The sequence below is a fragment of the Amphibalanus amphitrite genome, unplaced genomic scaffold (assembly GCF_019059575.1).
Source record: "Amphibalanus amphitrite isolate SeventyFive unplaced genomic scaffold, NRLGWU_Aamphi_draft 000419F_arrow, whole genome shotgun sequence".
NCBI classification, from domain to species: domain Eukaryota; kingdom Metazoa; phylum Arthropoda; class Thecostraca; order Balanomorpha; family Balanidae; genus Amphibalanus; species Amphibalanus amphitrite.
Genome location: NW_024881913.1, coordinates 131652 through 156371, shown reverse-complemented (window position 1 = coordinate 156371; position 24720 = coordinate 131652). Strand labels below are relative to the sequence as shown.

The following is a 24720-nucleotide window of genomic DNA, read 5'->3' as shown; positions in this document are numbered from 1 at the left end:
GCCTGATCTGACTTGTAAGACGGCGGCCAGAGCCCAAAACGTGAACAAGCAAAATGCTAATAATTCTTACTTTGACCTGGCCTGTGACGTCATCGGTGACCTCGAGGTCAATGAAATTAGGTTTCGCTCGACAGTTTTTCCGGGGCTATCAGACGCCGTTTGAATTTTGACGATCGGCCCAGTAGTTTCGGAGTTAGGAGGGGGGGCTATGAATAGCCCCCCCCAGTAGGGCGTGTTATACGCAGACCCCAGTGGGGCGCGGGTTAAACATAATTTGAAACCTATCAAAGAGTTGTGGTATGGTATGGTGAGGGCTGACATGCTCAAGTGAATTGTGATTTAGTCGAATTTGGGGGACAAAGGAGGCTTTCTTTGTTACTGCTACCGAGGCCGCCAGTCTAAGGTCTATTCGCACTGATCTGCGCACAATGAAAGGTGGATAAGTTTTACATTGCAAGATAGCAAAACAATGTCAACTACGTTGTATGGCAGTACAGTTGCACTCATTACATAATATTCAATGATAAGATTTGGTTTTCGTTTGTTATTGCTATTTTTATGCCAAGATCATATGCATATTTAATTACAAAAAATCAATCATCAATAATATCTTTCGTGAGTTTTCTGAACCTCGAATGGGCAGTCGCCAAGTTGAACTATATGATTATTCGATTTCGCTCATGCATTAGATAATGGCGTATATGTCTAATGTTTATTAGCTGCGCCTTATTGTGCCGATATGCACCTATTAAAAGTGTGCCTGAAAACTGCTTCAGCTCATGAAAGCAATGGAATCTGCCTGAATCTGCCTCAGAGGTATATCAATGTGGGAAAATAACACTTGCAAACAAATTAAAACTGTTTAAACCAGACACCTAACCAGTTCTGCACCAAGAATAGCTTAGATGACCATGTTCATTTGCAGTTTGCACCAAAGAGGTTTGTCGTTACGACCGCTCACACTTCAAGTCTCATACGAAAACCTAACTGGAAGTCTTCGCCATTGCCCCACAATGATAGCAGCGGCTTACTAGGAAATCAGCTTGATTGAAATGAAATAGATCGTAAACACGCCTCAGCATAGTGTCTTTGCGATACTTTTCAAAATAGCTTCCCACTTGAGTTCCCATGTGCTTTGCACAGTCCGAGCATCATGCTAATCAGCTTTACGCTGCCCATGACAGCCAATGCCATCCATTACCGGACAATGTACAATATTTCAACGTGCGCTCTTTACATAACAATTATTAATGATGCTGTGTAGTGCAGAACCAGGTCAGGTCGATACGTTGCGCGACTCCAGTTACATGGCGTGCTCTGCGCAGTAGGACTGGACCGCTCTCTGTAAATCTTCTGCGCGTTGCAGCGGCAGATCAAGCCACTCCTTGTAAACATAAAAAGCCGAAAATATGGCCGAATGCACATCAGTGGTGTATCAATAAAATGTATCCTGAATGAAAGTGGTACGATGCGAGTTATGTCGCTGAGTTTCTCTGCGCCTGGATTACTGCTCCACTTAGGTATAGTCTTGTTCATAAGTCGAGCATCTGCCTGGCGTCTGTTTCGGCAGCGGCTCTCAGAATGGAAATTTAACCGGAGTAAAAACGGTTTTATCGTCTGCCGATGAATTGGAGCTGACCGGGCTGATCGGGTCAGAGCTCGGCCCGCCGACGGGCCGTGACCGTTGACCGCAGTGCGTGCCAGAGCAGCGTGCTCGAACACACGGGCGAGCGCCTCTAAAACCCACCGTCATCGAAAACCCTCCGCTCTGCCGTCCGGCCGGCCGGCGCCCGCCGTCACGTGACCTCGCCTCCCGGCGCCGGCTCCGTATCACGTGACCGGCGCGCCGTTGAACCCGCTGACCCCCGGCCCCCCGCCGCGGAAGAGGAGCGCTCTAAATCTGGGCCGTCGGCAGGGGGCGCCAGCTTACCGCCTCTAATAATCTGCCCGGGCCCGCCCGGCGGCCGGGCCGCTGCGGGGGCGACCCCAGCCCGGCCAGCATGCCGGAGCCCAGATGGAGATATCGACACCGCTCTCCTCTCCGCCCGGCGGCCCGCCGGCGCGCTCCCACAAACGTGCACCGCTCAACTGCACACAGATTGCTGATGGTAATGTCGCCCCGTGCGCGCCCGCGTCCGGTCGACCTCATGATCGTGGGAATTCGACATGTATTCCGGATTTCGTTCTTAATATAATCGTGATAAATGTGGAGTAAATGGGCGTTGTTGACGTCAAAATGACGCGTTGCGCTGGGGTTGTTTCCAAGGGCAGCATTGTCGCCCGCACTTTGACCGCATCCTGCTCACTAATTGCTCACGTTATGACGTCATCGGCGACCTCCGCTCGCAGCTTCCTCTGGCGTGTCCTGGTTGGTGGGGACGCTGTGCCGTGAGCTGGTTCGGCGGCGTCCGAACAGACGGGCCGAGACAGCACTAACCCGGCCCGAATAGGGGCACGATCGTAAACGAAATGTTCGCGAAAATCTTCGCGGCCGACGCCGTGCATGTCAACTAGCCAACCAGTTTCATCGCGAAGAGTTTTAGTGTGTGCAGATGTTTTGTAGATGATAGTCGTAAAATGCAAACTCTCGAAACGTCTTAGTAACTTCCTTTAATCATTGTGGAGTAGTTAGTGCAGCAAATTTGTCTTTATTGTCCTATATGCGTCGTAAAACTCCGAGAGAAAGGCAATTCGGGTCATCATTAGGGATTAACGAGTTTTAGGTGTATTTCCATTATTTGTTTAATGCTGAGGGAAGGAGGCACGGAGCTATATAAAACAACAACACCTTGATCGACGAAATGAATCATGCAGCTCATGCACATAATAAACAGTATCGCATTTGTCAGCATCATAAAAAATGTTTATGCTTTCATGGGTATTTGCGGCCCTCCAATACGATATCGAATTAAAGCACAACAAAATGCACATAAACACGTCTGATATTTTACAATACTAGCCCATGGAGCAGCCATCAGAGGCCGGCATTAGTCATCAATGCCGATTGTGACGAGCCAAACGAGACAGAGGAATCCAATACCGGTCGGCAATGATCTGGTCTGGCATTCCTGACGGGCTGTTCCGCCGCCGGCCCAGCGGGGGTGGGCAGTGCAATGTGCTACTCACAGCCACGATACTATCTTTGACTTGCATACTTTTAATTGCTTTTGAATGTGCGACTGCGCAACGCAGCAATTCCTACAGCTGCTATGATGTGGGAGCACGCTGTTCAGTGTGGCCATCTCAGACAGAGTATGGCCACACCCGCACAGCTTGTGGCCATACCCAGTAATAGATGACCACCTAGTATGGCCGCACCTCCCAGTATGACCTAACACTAGCCAAGCGTACACAGTGTATCAGCGCATTGTCGACGATGCAAGACTGCGCCCGAACGATCGGTAGAGTTTTCCGGGCCCTCGGGCGGCCTGAGAATATTCGCTTCCCGGAATACATCGACGGTAATTCACTATTAGAGGGCGGCTCCGGCAGAAAACAGCCATTATCATCGGCAGCTAATTTGAGCGTTCAGGCTGTGCAGCGTGGAATAGGCCGGCGGTTTTCCTCAGTTCGACGGTCTCACACACGATAGTGCACGGGACCCGGCGCTGGCCGTCACTGGGTAGTGGGTACCCTGGTGGGCACCAATAAACTGGCTTATGGTAGCCGAGATTTCGTGGAGTGTTGGCCAAGATGCCGGGCCAAGTTTTCAAGGTTTCCAAGTTTTCAAGTTTTCAAGTGGGCCAAGATTTCGCGGATGCTGGGTTCGGGTTTATTTGGCTCATCGTGACCTGGAACTACTATTTGCTGTAAACTTGAAAACCGTTGAATAATCAGCGAAACAGTGGTGCTTTCTAGATAGCTTAATTAATTTTTCATTCAGCACTCAGCTTAGATTAGCCGTTTTCACGACGGCCATCTGGTACACATTTGGTGCACATTTGGTGCAGATTAGGTGCAGATTTGGTCAAATTGGGTTCAGTGTGTCTCTTAGTAGCTATCAGGTTGCACTAATTGCTTATATGCCTGCTTTGTCATATTATCAGAGAGTATCATCGATTAAAACGCTGAAATAAATTCATAAAATAAAGATATTTGCTGTAGATGAGACTAGGTGCAGATTTGGTCAAATTAGATGCACTCGCCGGATATCCCGTCGTGAAAACGGCTATTATAAACCATTTTAACCCGGCAGTTGCTGGGGTATTTCGCCACCCACCGTTTGCTGGGGGGGGGGGGGGCGTTAAACGCCCCCAGCCGATAACTCGAGAACCAATAAGCGCAGCGAAACGCACGAGGCGGCAAACGAAAGAACACGACGAGACGCTTCAGATGAGTACTTTAAAGTTGAATTTTGAGGTCACAGGTCGGGTCAAGGTCAGGTCAAACACCTGAAATCGGGCTTTCAGCAGCATGGACTTCAGGACTTCGCAATGGGCGCCTCTCGTCATAAACTCTGTCAAAACGGTGCACAATCCATCATATAAGGCTTACAAGAGTGTCAGCTCCATGTAGGGGTCAGTCAAGCATAGGTCAGGGTCAAGGTCAGGTCAACCGGGTAGGCACATATCCCCGAAAATCAAAACTGATATTCGCAGCCTGTGACACATGTTTTATGGGTAATTTGGGGCGTAGAACACGATGGTGACATTCATTTTATCATATGTGTACGTGTTTGGCTAAAAAGTTTAATTTAGCCCGCGCCCTGCTGGGGGGGTGTTTGAACACCCCCCCTTGTGGTTTTTCGCGAATATCTCAAAAACGGCGGCGCGGAGCGCCGCCGTTTTTGGTACACCTTATCATACATCAATTCTACACATGTTGTGAAAATTTCAGACCAAGGTCATTCAAGGTCAGGTCACCAGGTCACTTGAAGTGACCTCACCTCATAAAAACTTTCAATGTCTGTCATAGCTACACCGAGTGACCGATCGCTTTGAAACTTTCAGCGATTGCTAAGAGCAAAAGCATGTACAAAATGTATATCTCAGAATTTTGATATCGATGACCTAAGGTCAGGTCAATTTTGCGACCTCCCCATTATAAGTCAATGGGAGAAAATTGAAATGCGCGTCTTTTGGATGAAAGACATTATAAACACTCCCAACCACCGAATTACAAGTGGTTTAGACACACTGAACATGAAAATGGTGTCCGTGACCCTTGTTTATGCCCTGAGGTCATCTTAGGTCACGAATGGTATCTAACAGTTTTTCGCAAATAACTTTTGATAGAGGCATGCTAGAGCGATGAAAACGCCTTAGATGTGTTCAGCTCGACGATACGGATCGACTGATATGCAACATGACCCTTTCCGGTCAGGTCATGACCTTGACCTGAGGTCAAATTTTTAAGTTGACCTTTCAAGGTCAAGTTATAGTTCATTCGATGCGTCTTGACGAGAGGAACACGATGCCGGTTAAAGTAAGCTCGTACAAGGCTTGGGTCAAAAGTTATTGCAGAAAAACTGTTTTTAAAAAAATCGGCTATTTTTGCAGTTTTTGCCCCCTGCAGGCAAAACCGTTGACGTTAGGTCAAATCTGAGAGAATTACTCAGAAAGGGCGTTAATAGGGCTATCGAATGCGCTTTTCCGCGGCGCTGTAGCTCTATTGGTTCCCGAGTTATGCGTTGGCTTCTTGGAAATTTTCGACATTCGACCTAGAAATCGGCGAAATTTTGCCTTCAATGACCTCTGGTGACCTGACCTTTGACCTGACCAAAAAATTGACCGAAGTGATTTCGTCATTATTTTTGACGCTCTTTCGAACGCCGCCTTCCGCGTATCGCTACGTAGCCCAGGAGCCGAGTTACAAGGGGGGTGTTCAAACACCCCCCCCCCCCCCAGCAGGGCGTGGAAATCCAGGACCCCCAGCCGGGCGCGGGTTAAGAAATGCATGTATCATGGTCGTGAAGTAGTCACGAGAAATTGCCAAGATTCAGATCAAGATTTTGGAAAAATTGGACCGATAATCAATAATCGAAGATAGCCATTTGATTGTACATGGTATTGGCAGTCTAATGGCGTTTACGGCATGTCTGTATGCCTATCCTGTGATTTTATATGATTTTTTGAACTTATGCCGTTTTTGGTCGAAAACTCAGAAATAATGACGTCACTAAAACCTCGATATCTCAAAAATTTTCCGACCGATTTTTTGGAAACTTTGTCACAATAAACTTCAATTGATTCCCTACAGGTACCCAAAATTTGGCGCGCCTGCGGCGCACCGTTTTTATGCTATGGCCCGGCGAAAAAAGTGGGGGCGTTTAACGCCCCCCCCCCCAGCAACTCGCGGGTTAAACATAACTAGAGATCGAGATATAACTAGAGCATCTGTGGTTGCTTTGCATCTGTGATGCTCTGCACGTTGCACATACAAATACCTACATAGCTAGGCATGTGTTGTAAAAATGTACGTTTGAGAAACATTTTAATAGGAACGCAACGCATAAGCGTTTAACAAAAATTCCTGTCACATGTTATTCCTTGGACCTTGGCCTTATTTCTAGCCTGCGCTGTATGATTGCACGAAAAGCACGGAAGTGCCGGAAAAAAAACGGGACATCACCTTATGCCTATTTCAACATGAATGCTACACGGAAAGACGCCATACGTTAGAGCCCAGTGTTCCCCTCGATTGTTGAGTGGTGACGTCTTGGCTAACGTACACCAATTTTCCCGTCACTAAGTGACTACATCACACTGAATACATTGAATGATGACATATGATATCATCCGCGTTTTTAAACCAGCAGGTGGTCTGTGTTTTTACAGTCCCTTCTATCCTATTCCTGTTTTCCGATGTCAACTCGAGAACATCATGTTAGTCATGCTGCTAACGTTGCCGCGCAGACATATGAGGGCAATAGTAGACACAGGCCCATATGAAATTAAGAAGTGCAGCGACAAAATTGGCGTTTTATGAGGCTATCGCTGAGCATGTTCTAAATTATCCTAATGTCTGTTTTATGGGAACCTAGAATTATAGTGAGAAGCCAATCATGCTAATTATAACTTGTGTTCCATTGTGTACACTGTACACGCCTTTTCATTGGATACGAAACCTGTATTTTCACTTTCATATAGTTTCATAGTTTCATATACCCGCTGCTCGTTTTTTAAGTTTTCTCTTCTCTCTCTTTCTCTTTCCCTTTCTCTTTCTCCCTTTTTATCTTTTTTTATTTTTCCGCACTGTTAATGATTCTTAATTTTGCCCACAGTATCACAAATGAGAGGCACTCGTTCATATCACACCATTCGCTGCACAATGCACATATACCCGGGAGTTCATTCTGCAGATCCGTGTCGCAGCAAACGACGCGTATTTCCGTTCACTTATTGCGTCCCGTTTCAGGGGGCTGGCCTTGCACCTTGGCTGGCTCGGAGGTTCATTTTCCTACTTCCGACTAGGTACTCCAGCCTTCTGGTGCTGGGCACAGTGCAACAAAGCGCATTGTGTCATTATCATAATGTCTCAGCTCTCTATTGGTGGCCGTGGGCCTGTGCAGTTTGCAACGCAAGTTCACTGACTTGCTTGAAAAGGGCACAATGACGTAAATGCTAGCGAGAGTGAGTGAATAGGTCACCGGCCGGTGGGTGCGGCTGGAAGGGCGTGGCGAGGGCAGTGTCCACCGTTATTCTGACCGTGGTGTCACGCGCGTTTCCGGAGATTGTAAGGCACTACCAGTTTGTATCCTTCTCTGGGAGCTGTCAGGCAGATGGTAGCGAGATGCCAGCTGGCGGGCGTGGGAATACGCAGCACCCGGGGGGCGTGGCCTCCTGAGGACGGGGTGTTACTCGGTGTGGACACGCCCCTCGAACGCTAACCATGTCAGCCCTCTGCAGCGACCAACTAGCTGCAGTGCTTTTGGTCTTTGTCCGAGTCGCAAGTTGCAGAAATCATTCCCTGTAATGAATCAGATCGGATTGATAAAGCTCTGTGGTAAAGAGTCTTTTATTGCAGTGCCTTCTTTTCTAAAGGGTTACAGTTAGTATGTGCACAAATTTAGAGACCTTTTATCGGTATGTCTGATTTGGCTGTCGAGGTTGAATAGGGGTCAACTGTTGCGTAGTGCAGTTATTGGTTTTCCTATTGCAGTCAACATTGCGTGCCAAAAATAATTATTTTCATCGTTGCTAACAATGTAACAACACGTCGAACGTTCAGCCTTCGTAGCGTGTTGCGAACCACGTCGAATTAGAATTGCCACCGTCTCGTGTATAACAGCACACGGCTGTGTTGTAAATTACCCGGCCGGTCGGGTGGTTCAGGCACCAATTTGACACTGACCGGACCCGGACCAGGCCAGGATGTCTCAGTCATTACCGGGCCTTTGTCGGGCGCGCGGCGGCCGCGTCCCTTGCGATGCAACTTGCAACTCATCACGGCCTCATTGAGCCGGCCGCGCCCGGCGGAACCATGGATACAACCGTAAACAATTGGTGCGACCGGAGCGGCGCGGAGCGGCCCGCTGCACTATAGCTGCCAAGGGCGACGCCGCGACGACGACGCCGGATTCTGTCCGGCTCGGTGCGGAGACAGCGGATCGGCGTGGATACTAGCGATTCAGTGCGGACCCTAGCGAATAGATACACGCACCGGCCCGACCTTCGATGCGGTCATTGAGTACTTTGGTGCCGAATTAGTCCAGTTCATTGCGGTCAGTTTAAGCATGGACGATTTTTAGGTTGACACGGACGTCCTCCGGCAGTGTCTCAAAGATGGATGTTGACTGGAGGCATTTTCCAACATAAAACCTAGAACAAACACGTATGTTTGCTTAATTGGATACAATATTATACAGCATACAGTGTACACTATATCTCGCTTTTCTGCATTATCATATCGTCATAACGAGAGCGGCGGTCGTGACCATTTCACTGCGCTACGTTGACCTTCTACCGCCGTCTGTGATTCTCGCCTCGGAGCGGTCCGGGGCGGCTACTGTCCACACATCCGAGCGGGGGTGGCCGCACGGCTCCGTCCCACTCCTTTTCAGCCCTTCAGCCGCCCGGGCGGCAATTAGTTGCATTCACAGCCGGCCGAGCGGCCGACAAAGTAGCCTACTAATGATACCGTGAGTCGACGCTTCGGCAGCGGTGATGTATGCGGCAGCGCCGGCCGGCATTGTGGCGCGTGCATCCTCCATAGACGGCCGGCGCTGCGACTCATTTCTCAGCGCGCTGCGCGCTCGGACGGCGCGACAATGCCGGCGCCGCCGCCGCGCCGCCGTGGGAACCCGCCGGCTACCGCGGCCGGCCGGGTCACGTGCTCGTCTGACGTCATCTGCTCCGGCGCCGGCTCAGTTGGTCGCGACGGTCACGGCGCGTCCGCGGAACACCGCGCGCCACATGACGACCGACAGCGGCGCCCGGCCGACACCGCGCGCAGTGCCCGCTGTTCATTTCGCCGCAAAACGGCTCGCAAGTGGCACCGCGTGCTGGCCGTGGTCGCCGCGGGTTGCCATGGAAACGTTGCCTACTGGTGGCGCAGTGACGACCGCTTCACACCTCGGGCGGAAATTGCAACGGGTTTTCTTTAAGACGGTGTGCAATCATGGCGTCTGTTTTGTCCACATGTGTCTTCGGGCCGACGGGGGGAAATTAAAGTGCCACCTGGCGCCGGCAGTTAAACCGCACATGCCTGCTCCCCTATGCACGCCGGGCATAAAACACATCCGGCTTAGTTAGGTTTTCCCCGCAATAGATCATTGAGCTGTTTGGACGGTAATACCTCTCATCAGCGAGGATTCCGATGACATTATACCTTATTATCCCTGACGCTACCCAGTTGCAAGGAAACTGAAATGTATGTACATTGTACACTATAAGACGGAAGTATCTCATATAGGTATGCCAACTTACCTGCAAATTGCAATTGACGCTTGGGAGAGCGATCTGCGGTCATATAAGAGTATCGATTCGCCGAAATGATAGAGCTAACCAAAGATAAACTAAGAAGATTGACGTGTTCCATCCACATCACAACACCCATGCAATTTCATCCGGTATTTAATTCCCATTATGCCTTCGAATGCATGATACGTCTGCCTATAGTGGATGGTACCGAGCATCAACTACAGCAATAACTTGACGTTAAGTGGACACCGACCTGACTGGCAATTTATCAACGTAATGCAACATAAATGAAATAAAATTAAACCCTCTGATGGCGCCTCGTCTCTCTTCACCCTCCGCTGAGCGGCACAACCGGATATCACAGCTCGAGCCCCGGCCGGCCGGGCGCCGCTGCCGGGCTGACGGAATTCCCATACGGAGGTCCAATCGAGCGGCCCGGCGACGGCGTCAACTGGCCGAACCCCCGAGCCGGGGAGCTAATCGCGGCTGATCGGCGGGCGGCCGATACCCATTGCCGGCGCCGTCGGCACCATAAATTGACCAGCCGGATGCAGGCGTCATCGTATAGCCACGCCCTGACCGGCCGGCCGGCCGCGGCGGCCTGAATAAATCGGTCTGTGCTCCGGCGGCAGAGGCGTCATCAGGCGATGGTTATCGGTGGGAGGCTCCAAATCATCTCCTTATTCCGGACTGCTGTGGTGGGCAGGTCCAGCAGACCGTCTGGTCTGGTCTGGTCCGTTAAACAGTCTGGCTCGGTCCATCGTCAGACCATCCGCCAGACCATCAGACCATCAGACCATCACACCACCAGCGACCAGACCATCTCGTCAATCAGACCATCCGAACCGAGCTGCGGCCGGCCGACCCAGCTCATTCCGCCGAGCTCCGCAGCACTGCGGTCGTGATTGGCAGTCCGGCCTGGGATGCCGCGGAGTGCTCCTCTCTCCACTACTCTCGGCTCAAATGACGATTGACTACACGATGGCTCTCTGTAATGGCGTGGTAACGGCCACCAGCACGCTAAGCTCTCATAATGTGATAACAAGCCGTAATTTATAAGCATCGGCCATTAACTCATCATCAGACATCAAAGCGGATATCGACATCGTTCTGCTCTTTCTTTTTGTTTCGTTGAATATTCATTGTCTTTATTGTCCTCCATTTATATCGCATCACGTATTTTCGGTATTTAGTTGGATCGTTTTCACTAGCTCTCTAAACCCTCCCACAAACTTTTTTATGTGTATTTCGCTTTGTTTTACTGCCTCCCTTAGCTTAGTATGGGACGTCATTTTTATACGACACCATAAAAAGGACGCTGATATATTTTAGTACCATTAGGCATAATTAAAGAGTAACACAGTTTGCATTAAATGTAACGCGAGGCGAAATGATATGCAAAACGCAGGAAGTTGCGCTGGCTGGCGTCAGCTATTAAATTCATCCATCTTACTATTTCAGATGGTCATTGCGGAGGGTGGTCCCCGGCTGTAATCAATCCTGGCTAAAGTGATGACCGAATGCCTTCCGCTCCTTTTGTCCGCTCTGATGAGCCAATCTGGCCAGGGCTGCTCACATACACACACTCAGAGACCGGAGCCGGGCAGTGACTCTGCACCTTTTCCTTCGCACACCCCTGCGTCGGCCGGGTCGGACCGGGTCGGCGCTCCCACATGTCCCCCCTTGTGACCACAACGTCTCCCTCCTCAGGAGGACCTACTGATCCACGGAGACTCGGTGTACGACATAATCGACAAGCAGGACCACCAGGCCATCCAGGCGGAGCTGATGCGCGCGCCGGCTGCCACCGCCGCGCCCGCTGACGACCCGAGGATGTTTCTCTGTCGGATGAACGTCTCCAGGAACGCCCGGCGGCAGATGCGGTTCGGTGATCAGAAGGTGAGGGACTAGAAGATGGCCTTAGAGACCAGGGATAGCCCTAGAGATTAGAAGACAGTCCTAGAGACCAGGATTTAGCGCTAGAGACTAGGAACCAGCCTTAGAGATCAGGAGACAGCACTCAGCTACCCTGCTGAATAACCATAGCTACTCAGCAGGGTAGTCATAGCTACTAGGAGATAGCTCTATGAGAGCAGGAGACATTCCTAGAGACTAGAAGACAGTCCTAGCGACCAGGATTTAGTGCTAGAGACTAGGAACCAGCCATAAAGATAAGGAGAAAGCCCTCTAGACCAGGACTAGCCATAACTACCAGGAGATAGCCCTAGGAGACCAATAGACAGACTCAGATCAGGAGACGGCTCTAGAGACCAGGATATAACCCAAAAGACCAGGAGACAGCCCTAGAGACAAGAGAGACAGCCGTGGAGACCAGGAGGCCCTAGCCTTGGCCTCCCTCCGCCCCGCCCCAGTCCACAGACAAGGCGCCGCACCGGTGAAACTAGTTAGTTGTTCAGAGCCGCCGGTTGCCATGCTTCGAGTGGCAATTTAGCGCTCGCTCACTCGTTACCATCGTGGCGGAAGTGTTGGCGCTGAGTTGGAAAGCTCTGTGAAGACAGAATGTGTCAAGCTTTCCCGTCGGTATTTCCCGACAGCGCTAATCGGGCCTTTGTGTGCCCATCTAGCTGTGTGTGGGACGTCGATGTGGAACCAGAGACCGCGACGGCGCTCACAGCCCTGCGGCCACAACCGGTACACAACCATGTGCCGTGTACCCTCAATTACCAACAGTTACCATTTCCGACTAAATGCTATGTTGCATTGACACCAAGTCTATTCTGGGCGTCCATAACCTGCTTGAACATCCTGGGAAAGGCACTCTCATAAGCTGTTTCAGTGCCAATTGTAACTGCTCACATCCGTGTACGTTATTGTTGGTCGGCCGCACCTGGTTGACCTGTTTACAGCTTCATGGCCGTAATAACCCCGCCGTTTGTGTGAACTACCCCCGAAAATAACAGTAATCGGTAACAATTTTTATCGCATTTGAATAGTTCAAGAGTGCTCGAAACGAAGCGTTGAATTTGACATTTGTCTCAGCTTGTTTTTATTTTGTTATATTTTTCGTCTTGACGGAATTCTGTCATTCATGTGGGGAATGGTCTGGAACATGACAAACAACCAAGATTACGTCTAAAGACGCTCAGAACAGCAACAATGAATGCGTATATACATACGCTCTGCCCTGTCAGCGACACTGAAAATTTGGTCTGAAAATATAACTCTTGGGAGACTACAATATCACACAAGCCACTAATTTAATGCTGCCGGCAGCTCGCACTGGTGACTACAACGTAGAACAAGCACATAACACTGCTATCGCAGACTGCAACGTGGCAGAGTCAGTAACCCCACGCTACACGAGCCTGGTACTGGGTCCGGGAACGGATGCCTCATTTCACAATTTAACAATGAAACAGTAAGCTGATTCATCACATACCACTAACACCCCAGTTACACAACATAACAACACAATAAACAGTCCAGAGTTGCCATGTCATGTATCATAACTACTGTCCAGCTTGATGCGAGTTTTCATCATGCACGGATCATTAAGAAACGCATCGACATTTACTATATTTAGGCTTATTTTCAATGAGTTTCCGGTTTGAAGGGAGATCCGCCTTGGACGCGGGCCAACTGCTTAGCTCTATTTCTGTCGCATCATGCATCGCTTGCATCTCTTGAACAGTGACCAGCGCTCTATACTCAATATCTGAGGACAATTTTACAACGAAAGGAACGATTGATACGCTGTTACCGTCATTGATGCTTGAATGACGCGCATCCAAGTTATAGAAATCACTTCTGTACTCCTGTGTGATCCCATGACCCCCTGTGTGACCCCTGTGTGACCCCCGTGTGACCATTGACCGTCAGGTGGTGCTGATCCGCGGTCACTACCTCTCCTATCTGCCGCTGTGTAGTCGGAACGAGCCCGTCTTCGTGGCCACCTGCACACCGATCGCCATGCCCGAGACACGTGAATGCGTGGTCCAGGGCGCCACCAACGTCTTCACGTCCGTCCACTCGATGGACATGAAGTTCATGCAGCTGGACGAAAAGTAAGTGCCGCGCTGCCGCGCCGGGTGTCCTGTCACGTGCCGGACTGTCCAGCCGGACTCAGCCCGACGCTGATCGAGACCGATGGCCAGCCGGGCTGACGTGATTTGCATGCAAACAAGACATGACCGCGCTACTGTTTGTGCAGTTGAGAGTGGGAAAACCAGTAGGAATCTCCGCCACCGCCGCTCCGCGCCGAAAAGATGCAGACAGCTCGTATATGGGCATGTGCGGATACATTATTCTGATTCTGTCAAGATTCCTTTGATAGGTTGACCGCAATAGCATCCGTGTTGCGAGTGGATCCGCTCTGAAATGCCGGCACGTTTCTATCCCTTTCCCCGGCTGCGGACGGAAAGTAAACAGTGACGAGCTGCCCGCGGGCAGTAAATGGTCCCTGATTTAGTGCGTTTTCCGCGGCGGACGGCAGACCACAGTCTATCCCATCAGCGCGGCGTCCCTGAAAGGAATGAATCACACCGGGGGCGTGGGAACGGCACGGTAGCGTAGCTTTTCCGCGGCCGGCATCCCACCGAGCTCCGGCTGAATGAAAGGATGGCTCGCTGACACCCGCGCGCATCTTCTCCCGTCAGACTCGACTCGAATGGAAGATCGGCGAGTCACGGTGGTGGCGCAACAGTGGAGCGCCGATATTTTGGTGAAAGAGCGCCACCGACCGACCGATTGGCCCCCATCGGCGCTCACTCAAAGCCCATTCAAACAACGCTGATTCCAGTTGCCGCAATAGACAAATCTTTATCGATGATGAATAAAATCCGTCGCCCTGACGTAAAATCTGTGTTGTGGACCAATTATGTTGAAATTTTTACGAAGTGGTAAATGGTGCTCCTTGAGAACCAATCACTACGTCGAACTTTGACCTCTGACGACGTCTTGACAACAATAGCGTCTCTAGCCGCGGGGGCGGCAGTGGAGGCGACCGCACCTCGCGACGACCTGGGGCACCCCCACCGCGCCCCGCCCCGCCGCGCCACCCGGGAAGCGGGGCAGACGCGATTAACGGCCCGTCTCGGCTGCCGCCGCGGCCGGCGACCGGCGACGCTGCAACGAACGCTGCCCGATTAACGGGGTACGATCGGCGCCGGCCGCCAACCAGGATATGGTCGAAGGACGGGAGGTTGGAGAGGTTAGCTCTCGATGCTCCACGGGCGGAGATGGGCCGCAGTCAGGGGTGGGATGAGAGGCCGCCAGCCGCCCGGTCCCGGCCCCGCCAGCGTACGAGAGCCTGTTCTGAGTTTGTGACGCTATGTTGAGTGTCTTTACTTTGCCGAACGGAGCCGCCGGGTCTTGCGGGATTTCGTGAAAACGTGAGTCGCATGCTGAGCATGTGAGGAAGTGAGACATTGCTTACCAAACAAACAGCGTATGACACGATAAATAAAAGTCTGTGGTTAGTTCTGTCGCGATGTATTTCCTGCAATCACGCGACTTGCATGCTCCATAAGTTTTACGATATGCCCCAGCTAACCGCGTCTAGACGACCGTTGGGCCCGGCAATTTTCCGAGAGTCGTGAAGAGGGGCGTTACAAACTGAGGTGCATAACACTCGGCAATCGACGACCCAACGGGCCCAGCCGGCTCGCATTTGCTCTTTCTGGCTGTGAGCATGGCTAATTGCTTAGTAACGGTGCCATCGGCGAATCCATTAACGCCAGCTAATGCGTTTTGCGGTACCGGCTTTCCTAACTTAGAGCAGATCACCATCACGATAAATAAAACAGCCATTGATGCAGGTTTTTCATATCATATAACGTTTGAGTAACTTTCTAAAAACGTATATTCTAATATGAAATACTGCATGAAATTAGATGCTTGAAGAAAATGAGCATCCGGCATGTGACCACGTGATGGCGCTCATTTCGTTCCTGACCTGCGCACTAATGACCGTTCAGCGGCTCGGCGATGGACGGTCAGACGCGCCTCGAGATCAGTTGGACGCCGCTTATGCAACATGACAGGTCGGCTCACCACAGACCACAATCTGCGCCCTCCCCCGGCCTCCCCCGCCCCGTCCCCCCCCCCCCCAGGCGCAGCTGCAGACCCCAATGGCACCGGGGCAAGGCCAGTGCAGTGGTCCGGCTGGGGAGGGGTGCGGAGGGGAGGGGAGGGGTGTGTCGGCCGCACCCTGTAACGGGGAGCCGGTGCCTCGGAGAAAATGCATCCTCTCTCATTAGAGGCCATCATTGAGAGTAAAATAATTTGTGAATACTTCAATGTTACCATTCCTCCAAGCATCTGATGCACATTTTATAAAGGAACAATGTAGAATGGTGAGGATTTCTTACTCTTGATGATTCTTTTGCTCTCATAGGTGATTGTCTGATTCTATAGCATTGTTTTCTACAACACTCAATACCAAATCACACGCATATAGGAAGTGTCCCGTCCAATTTTTAACTACCAAGTAACGGTACCCGCTCAGACGGCGGTGTGTCAGCAATGTCGGCATGTCGCCTGCTATCGTCTGCGTCATCTGCGTCTATCGTCTGCGTCATCTGCGCTCGGCACGGCATTGTTGCAGCGGGCGCGCCGGCCGGAAGTGCGGTGTGTTCATGTGACCGCGTCGGGGTGCAGCCCTCCCTCCCCCTCTGTCCCTCTCTTATGGTGCACTGGCGCTCTGTCTAAGTCGGCTGCAGAGGGTGGCAGGCTCTGCTGGACGGGCTTACATAGGGCGAAGGTGACTGATGAAGAAATGTTTTCTGAGATGGATCGAAACCCATGAGTAAAAAATATGCCTTTCTAAAACAAGAACATTGTTCAGAATGAACATCATACTAAAGATGTTGAGGAAATTTGTCAATACATATAATAATTTGCCTATTTTTTTTTGCATTTTGACATCGTGGTTTATTGAAGAAAAAAACAGACATCTTATTACATCTTATCCTATTTGCCCAGCCTGCTGCAATAATGTAGCCTATAACATTCTGCGCGCCACTCAGTACAGTTCCACTGCAGTGTTCTTACGTTTCGGACACGGACGGTGCTGTGACCTTCGTTAGCGGAGCACTCGGTCCGTGTCCGCCATCGGGGGCGACATTTACAGCTGGCCATTCGGTCGGTGTAACTGTCCGCCGGGTGCATTTCGCCGCTCCGGAGAGTGCTCAGTAACCCGAGATCCTGGTGCTGGCCCGCCGAGACAAAACTGCTCACCACCGCGTCAGTATCTGCTGAGGGCGTCAGTCTCTGCTCTCACACTGCAGTGAGCCATCCCTGAGGAATGTACGAACAGACACTGACCTAAATACTGTTCGGTACCTACACATTGGTAAATCATGGATACCGCTTCAGTACATGCAGCCGCAACCCGGAGAGCAATGTTAACGATCCGATATGAGCCGACCGCTCATAATGCAGCTTTGCGCGGTCGGCACACCTAACGCTGTGGGTACTGGGTGGGAAACTGCCATCCGTTCAGATCACAGGTCGACACAGGGCGCTCGCCTTTCACATCCTCAGGCATCTTCAGCATGACGATCAGCACGTTCTGACATTACGCGTGTGACCCCGACGTCGGGTCATTAGGGTGTCAATCCGGCGCGCAGGGTCCAAGCCGTTATGATACGGCTCACTGGGCTGATTGAGCCGTCCACCGCTGTTGAGACACTGGAGCGCGGAGTCGACGAGTCTTTCATCGATCGCAGACGCCGCTCATAACTGGACTGTTAATAGGTAAAAGCACTGGCATTCAAGTCACCCTGTAATCGAGGGGTAACATGATGGATCGTCATAAATTCCCGGACACGGCCCGGGTCGAGGTCAATTGTCCGATCGCTTAGCGATGTGCATTATGAGACTGGAGCGCGCCTAGCCCCTAAAGCACATCGGTATGGGGCTGAGCCTACAATCGGTGATGGCTGTCGATATGGAACAAGGCAAAAATCGTGCTTGTGTCACCTGCTAGAATGACTTTTCCTTTGTGTCCGGCTTCAATCTTGCTCATTCTCTTTGCTCATCACATATTTGTCTCATTTTGCTTCCATCCCGCTCTCTTTTTTCCAGGCCTCTCTCTCTCTCTCTCTCTCTCTCTCTCTCTCTCTCTCTCTCTCTCTCTCTCTCTCTCTCTCTCTCTCTCTCTCTCTCTCTCTCTCTCTCTCTCTCTTTGTCTACACCATTTTTCCCTACAATCGCCACAAAGCTTAAACTATCTACCCCGAGAGCACAGACCCGCTCACCTCCTCTATCCCACCCTCTCTCCGTCTTTCTCCCTCTCTCTTCTCCAGTCTCGTGTGCAAACAGGAGTCCCCCGGGCCGGCTGCTGGTGCTGAGGTGTGTGAATTACACTGTTGGCTCAGAACCGACAGACGCTGTGTGTTGACTGTCCAAGTTGACCAGCGTCAGCCCGTCCAGCTGGGCAAAGGCCGGCTGGGCTTACCCACCGTCCACGTGGCTAATATAAACACTACCAACACTACTAACCAGTATAGTTAGTATCGCTACGGGTATTAGAGCTCATAATGCTCACAACTTTAACATATGGCTTTCCTAAAAAAAATAAATGCACTGTTCTGTGTTTAGAGTGCATCGTCATGTTTAGCTCATAGCAAAGGTTTTCCATTTTAATTTGCCCTTTCCAACTGACTGAAAATATTCATATGCGTCATGGCCACAAGTGGTTGATGGAAGAAACACATTTCCATGGTTTTTGCAACCACCTATGCGTCTTCGTCAAAGCTACAAAATTGTAATGCATTCGTTACAATTGCTTTTGTATATAAAAATCATGATTATTTCTTTCGCTTTGAATTATTTGCTCACTTATGCAATTTTCAACGTAAGCTGAGCTCATAGCTGATCTATATTTGTTCATATAGGAACGGCAGATTTCCTCTGATTGAACCTGCTCACTGACCTGTGCTCGACAAAAGTCGATGAGGACCCAGTGGGGAAGGTGGCCAGTTTTTCCTCGGCCGTCCAAATTCTCGGTAATTCTGTGATGTCACAAGGCCGCGATGGGACACGGAAAAGTGGAAGCGGAACCAGGAAGAACGTCTTTGAGCCTCCGCCCGCCATTCGGAAACTCCCTCGATTCTGCTTGACAGGAATGACATACGGTTATTGTTATGGATGTCATAAATATCACTGCTTTTCCACAAAAAAAGAAGAGCGGCAATTATTGGAACTGCTTTATTTAATTACTTTTTGTGACTTGTTATCATTATTGAGACCTGACTTTTTTCTTTCCTCTCGTCCAAGTTTTGTTTCTTTTTCATTTGCTATTTTTTCGAAATCTCTTATTTTCTTACCGGATTCTTTTGTCTTTTTCTTCATTCCTTATCCGTTTCTTGTCGCAGAGACAAGACCATTACGGGCTTTATCCAAACAGTGCTCCGGTTGTGCAGCAGCCGCCTGCACCAAGCTCCCCCTGTGTATCTGAACCCCGCAGTCTCCCGCAGCGCAATATTCCCAGCGCTGCCGAGGATTGTAGCTCGGCCGGCGCTGTTGCATGCCTGATGGCGTGTTCCCACGCTGGTCCGGTCAGCACCACTTTGAGTGGGCGGGGGCGTCCGTTCGTCTGTCCCGGGACAGGAGGCGACCACTCCCTCCTTCAGCGGCTGGGCTGGTACGACTGCGCCCCCAGGCAGGGACTCGCGACGTTACAGAGGTTGAGAGTTACTTCGTAAAATTTAAGCTGCTTTTGAAATATATGAATTGCCATAGTTTTGATGCTGTCTTTTTACCAAAGAAATTCTTGATAGCCTAGCCACCAGTGTACCAGAACACTGAGTGGCACATTTATCAGCTGCAGGGTGTGCGCCGCTCCAGTCCAGTCACTGCCCACGGGCCCGCCGAATATCCGGCTCCCAGTCGTCCACAGTCCAGTGTCCCCTCTGTCCATCGTCCACCTTGTCCACTCCACACCATCTCATCCAGCACATCTGCGCCGGCCATCCGAGCGATGACAAGCCGAACTGTACCGCTCTCTGGCAATGACAGGTCGGCGCCAGCAGCCGCGCCGAGTTGACCAGTCACCGCGGTGCTGCACAGAAGTGCGACGAGCGCCGTCCGTCGCTGCCGCCGGCGTCCGCTGCACGCAAACGTCATCGTTGATAGCAAACAGACGGTGCTGGCGGTCCCCGGGCCGGCTGCCGACCGCGGCAGCGGCTGCAGGCGCGCCCTCAGGCTGTTTGCAGAGACAGCAGACGGTCGTGTGCTGGGGGACAGGCAGAGAGATGGAAGGATGGAGCGATGGGGAGAGAAGGATGGATAGACAGACGGCGCAACGGAAGGGACAGACGAATGGACGAAAGACGAATGGACGGACAAGGAAAGACTTGGAGAGGGCCAGAGGAGACGGCGATGGAAAGACGGATAACGTGTACAAAGGGTAGTGGGAAGTTGGACAGAAGAACGAGAAAGGATGGAGATGTAAGAAAGATGGACAAGCAAATAGACTGATGGATCATTAAGTAATGAAATTTTGATAGCGATAGGTGGGAGATAAGACGAAGAGAAACAAAGCCTGCAAAGGCAGAACAACCATTTCATGATCGGTTGGCTGTTCCGGCTGAAGCAGTTGGAATTCCCAGCTCCGAGAAACGCCTGCTGCTTGCCCTGATCGAACCAGTGATAGCTTTGAGTTATTGTGGTTAATGAGACGGTTCGCTGATATATTGGACGATTGGAAATATCAATTTGTCGCTCACATGCTGCAAACTGAAATCATGGACACTGTTGAAATATGAGGATACAAAAATTGATCGCTTTTCCTGCCAATTCTACATATACCTCTTATAAAATCTTAATGTTTTCCTTCAGATGTGCATCATATTAACTTTATTGCATATGTGATATTTTATGGGTACCTGATTTTTATAAGTTATTTACAAACAATTTTATTGTAGGTATCAGTTGATGAGCAGGTAAAAATTTCCATCGATTTACTTGCTGAGACATTCCCCCCCCCCGCATTTACAACATCCTTCCCACTTTCATAACAATGTATAGTCGGGGTGAGTCTCTCTGGTCAGACTCCGGAAGTCCTGGATCAAGCTGAGCCATGTGGAGTAGCCCGATCGTGAGGCTGTTCTCCCACTATCGGGGCGACCCAGCATGGCACCGCCCCTCCGACTCGCCAGCAACTGATGGCAGGCACGCGCTGGGAATTTCGGGACTGACGAGCGGCAGTAGTCAGATCCCGCCTCGGGGCCGGGCTGTCCGTCTGGACGGTCACTGGGTCTGCCGAGGATCCAGCGCAGACCGCCCGCCGGCCTGCACCGGGAATACTCCGGGCACGGGCCGGGCAGCGAGCACAGCGGGATGACCGCCGATGAGTCTCCGCGGTTATATCATTGACCACCTGCTGCCAAATGAGTCACGATGAGCGGGAGAAAGTGTGCGGTTCTGAAAATGCCGCCAAGCCTTGGAAAGGTGCGGCATCGTTGCGGTCAGAAAACACCAACAAATAATAGTGAAATTCCCAAGAAGGTGTCCGTATGATTAGCATGAAATGCGCCCGTTTAGGATGCTTCAGCTGCCATGCATGTTCATCAGCCCTTTCATGCCCACACTAATCCACAACATGCATTCACTCGTCGGTCTCCATCTCTTCACTCATGAAACAGTTCTCTGTTCACACCGGCTAGCACTCAGTCGATCTGACTCCTGTAAACACCGTAGTCGTCCCGGATGTCTGCGTTTGCGGCCGCTGCGCCACTCTGACCTCCGCTGCGCCGTAGCTGTCTCCGCTGCGCCACGGCTGTCTCCCGCGGTGTCCGGTCCAATTGGAGCCCTATGGCATTGGACCGAGTTATGGCATTGGTCGGAGTTATGGCATCGATCGGCACTGGCCCAGACAGGATGTGGGGCTGCCGCGCTCCATTGTCAAGGATAGCGACTGGTGACCGTTTATATTGGTCTGAAGCGTGGACCGTCCGAACGAGTATCGACACCACGGGAGACTTGGTGGTGGCTGGGAGCAAATGGGATTACGGATTGATGAGACTGAGCGCAATTGTGTTTAATACGTGCGTGCATTGCATAGTATGAACTATTATCACACAGCTTATTGGAATGTTGGCACCGAGTAACTTTTGTGCCGCATGTCACCAGTTGATAAACTATGCTCACTACTGTCTTCGCGTGACACGCCTTGTTAGCAGTCCAATACCGAAATTCACCCAACGAAAACATCCCTTTAGGACCCTGCCCTCATCGCATCCCCGCACTTACAATAACTTCCTCTAAAACTCTCCCAGCCCCGAGATGAAGCTAAATCTAAATGCGGGCTTGATTCAGGCCCGCTGTGTCATCTGAGAGTGGCAATGGTCCTGCGGTGGTCGCTAAGCGTGGGCGAGACTCCCTTCTCCTCCTCCTCCCCACCCCGAACCTGTTTCGCTCCAGCAGCCGGTCACGGCTTGGGGGATGAGGAGAGGATGGGGTGGGATGGGGGTTCCGTTGGACATTGGGCAAAAACGGAAAGGCGCCACTGCTCTAGCAGTAGACCAATTTTCAGGGTCCGACTGTTGTGCCAGGTGAAAGAAGTGTTCAGTCCTCTATATGGTCAATATTGCTTCATTGATAAATTAGCCTTCACTAAACAGTATGTCAATTTTGACGGATAGGTACGCCAGTTGAAATGCACATATTTGGCAGGTGACTGTGGTTTTTCTCTAGGAATGCAGGCTGCAAATTGGCAAAACTCAGACTCGGCGCTCGGCATTTTGCTCACACTTGGGGCCTGGACTGTCCATTTCTGCGAGCATGCTGACATATTTCCAAGAGAGGCTATTTAACCCTCGCCCGCACATGGGGGGGTGGTTGCCACCCCCCCAGGTAGTCTTTCTGCTCTGCACTCAACATTTTTAGAGCTAGGAGGCTGATTTTTCGTATAGCTGCTCCTCTATCCTTTCTTGATGTCCACTGAAAATTTCAAGTTTCTGTGATTTTTGGTTTCGGAGATATGACCTTGTTTTTCAGGTCATGTCATGACCCAAATGGCCAATTCTCAACATCTTGCGTTTGCCATGGGCCTTATGAGCTTTTGACACCCTGATTTCGGCCTTTTTTGCCAGTCTTACCTCCTACCTATCATGGAACATGTTGTTTGACGATGTACAGGGGTCAAGGTCAGGGTCAAGGTCAACCTAGGTCACCTAAGATAATTGCGTTTTAGGCAAGCTGAATTTACTTTTTTTGATTTTTTTTTGACTGCATTTTTGGTAAAAGCTTCTCAGATCATGATTTCATGTAATATGGACCCAAAAACAATCGGTGCACACATCAGTATACACACAGACACACACAGACATACAAACACATATAATTGACCTTGACCTAACTTGACCTGAAATGACCTCAGCAGCAAAATTCTGGTCGGGTAGTGTGACAAAGAGGTTCTAGCTGGCTTGGCACCAGAAAACAGCATCGTCATCGGTATTTGATAAGCAGCACACTTGATATCCAACGGTGACCCAAAACAGCAACATTTTTTAGTTTGACCTGACCTGGAAGGTCAATGACTGACCTGAGAAGGTAAAACTGGGTATCATTGGATTTGTCTCTTCCCAAAGAATCTTTTTGGTCTTTACTGCTAAGCTCTATCTCCAACAGGAACGAAATGGCGCGGGGGGGGGGGTGGCAACCACCCCCCATTTGCGTTCTAGGATGGGAAAATCGCATGTGCGGGCGAGGGTTAACCTGTGAACTTTGGTTGCAGTGTTCTTGTTTGTAAAACTTAATGAATGTTTCAATTGGTTTTATTCATTGTCTGAGCTGGGGCTGGTGCAGCTTAGAAATATATAATTCTATTATCATTCCTATACATTATTTTAAAAAGCACTTCGCATCTAGCTCGTTGATTTATCTTGCAACTAAAATGTGGACCATACTACTCTTAAAAGCAGCAGCTACTCTCGGTCACTTGTTAAAATGTACTCGATGTCACTTTATGATTAACATGGTCACAAAATACTGATGTTGAAACCTCTACACAGTTCTGCGATGCTGCTAGAAAATTATTTGATGCATTAATCAGCAACCTAAATATAAAATGGAAGACATAATGTGCAGCCCAATTTAGGACCACAGAACGCCGCCCGACAGTACCCGGCGGCGGCGCAACAATGTCAGTAACTCTCTAAAAGCACCAAAGAGTTTTGGGTTTATTAAAAAAAAACTCGCCAAATTGTGTCCAGTAGTGAGTATTCATATCGACACTGAACAAGAAAAGCGCCATGTTATTTTTTTGAATTGATAAATTATACATGCAACGACATCCGCACGCTTTGTGACTTTTCAGACGAGGTGATGCTAGTAATTGATGAGCCATTGAATAACCAGAGGTGAGCTAAGCTCCATGGGATGCCATTGGATAAAGGTAATGATGCAACCAAACAAGCATGAACAGATTCCGGAAAATATCAATCAATTAACATGTATACATATGCTGCCAGGATGCAACTTGACCTAATTGAATCATACAAGTTATATGACTCTGAGATACGGCTACATAATCATATGAGTAATTTGAATGGTTTTGCACAAGGGCGAACAGCGAGTTCTATTTTTATGATGTATTCTTAATAAACTACGATAGACAATATCGAGGATTTTATCAAATGCAATAACTTTTACTTACCAGTATAACGCCTTTTGGGGCGACTAACGGAGCGAGCGAGAGGGTGAGCCTTGCACGTGCGAAATTTCGAGGGGGTACCTCCAACTGACTTGTGCACGGCACCCTACTAACCGGTCTCTAGCGATGTGCCAAATTTGAGCACAATCGGCCCAGCCGTTCTCGAGATCTGGAAGCGGCACCCTGCACGTGCGCACGTGCAAAATGGGTTCCAACTGACTTGTGCACGGCACCCTACTA

At 50.3% G+C, this 24720-nt stretch overlaps 1 protein-coding gene across 1 annotated transcript in view; it reads left to right on the top strand.

Moving 5' to 3' along the window:
* Positions 1-24720, top strand: part of LOC122391048 (neuronal PAS domain-containing protein 4-like) — an 83421-nt gene that overhangs the window by 41129 nt on the left and 17572 nt on the right. Inside the window, exons 6-7 of the mRNA XM_043384580.1 lie at positions 11571-11759; positions 13701-13885. Coding sequence (XP_043240515.1) covers positions 11571-11759; positions 13701-13885 — 374 coding nt within the window. The remainder of the gene's footprint in view (positions 1-11570; positions 11760-13700; positions 13886-24720) is intronic.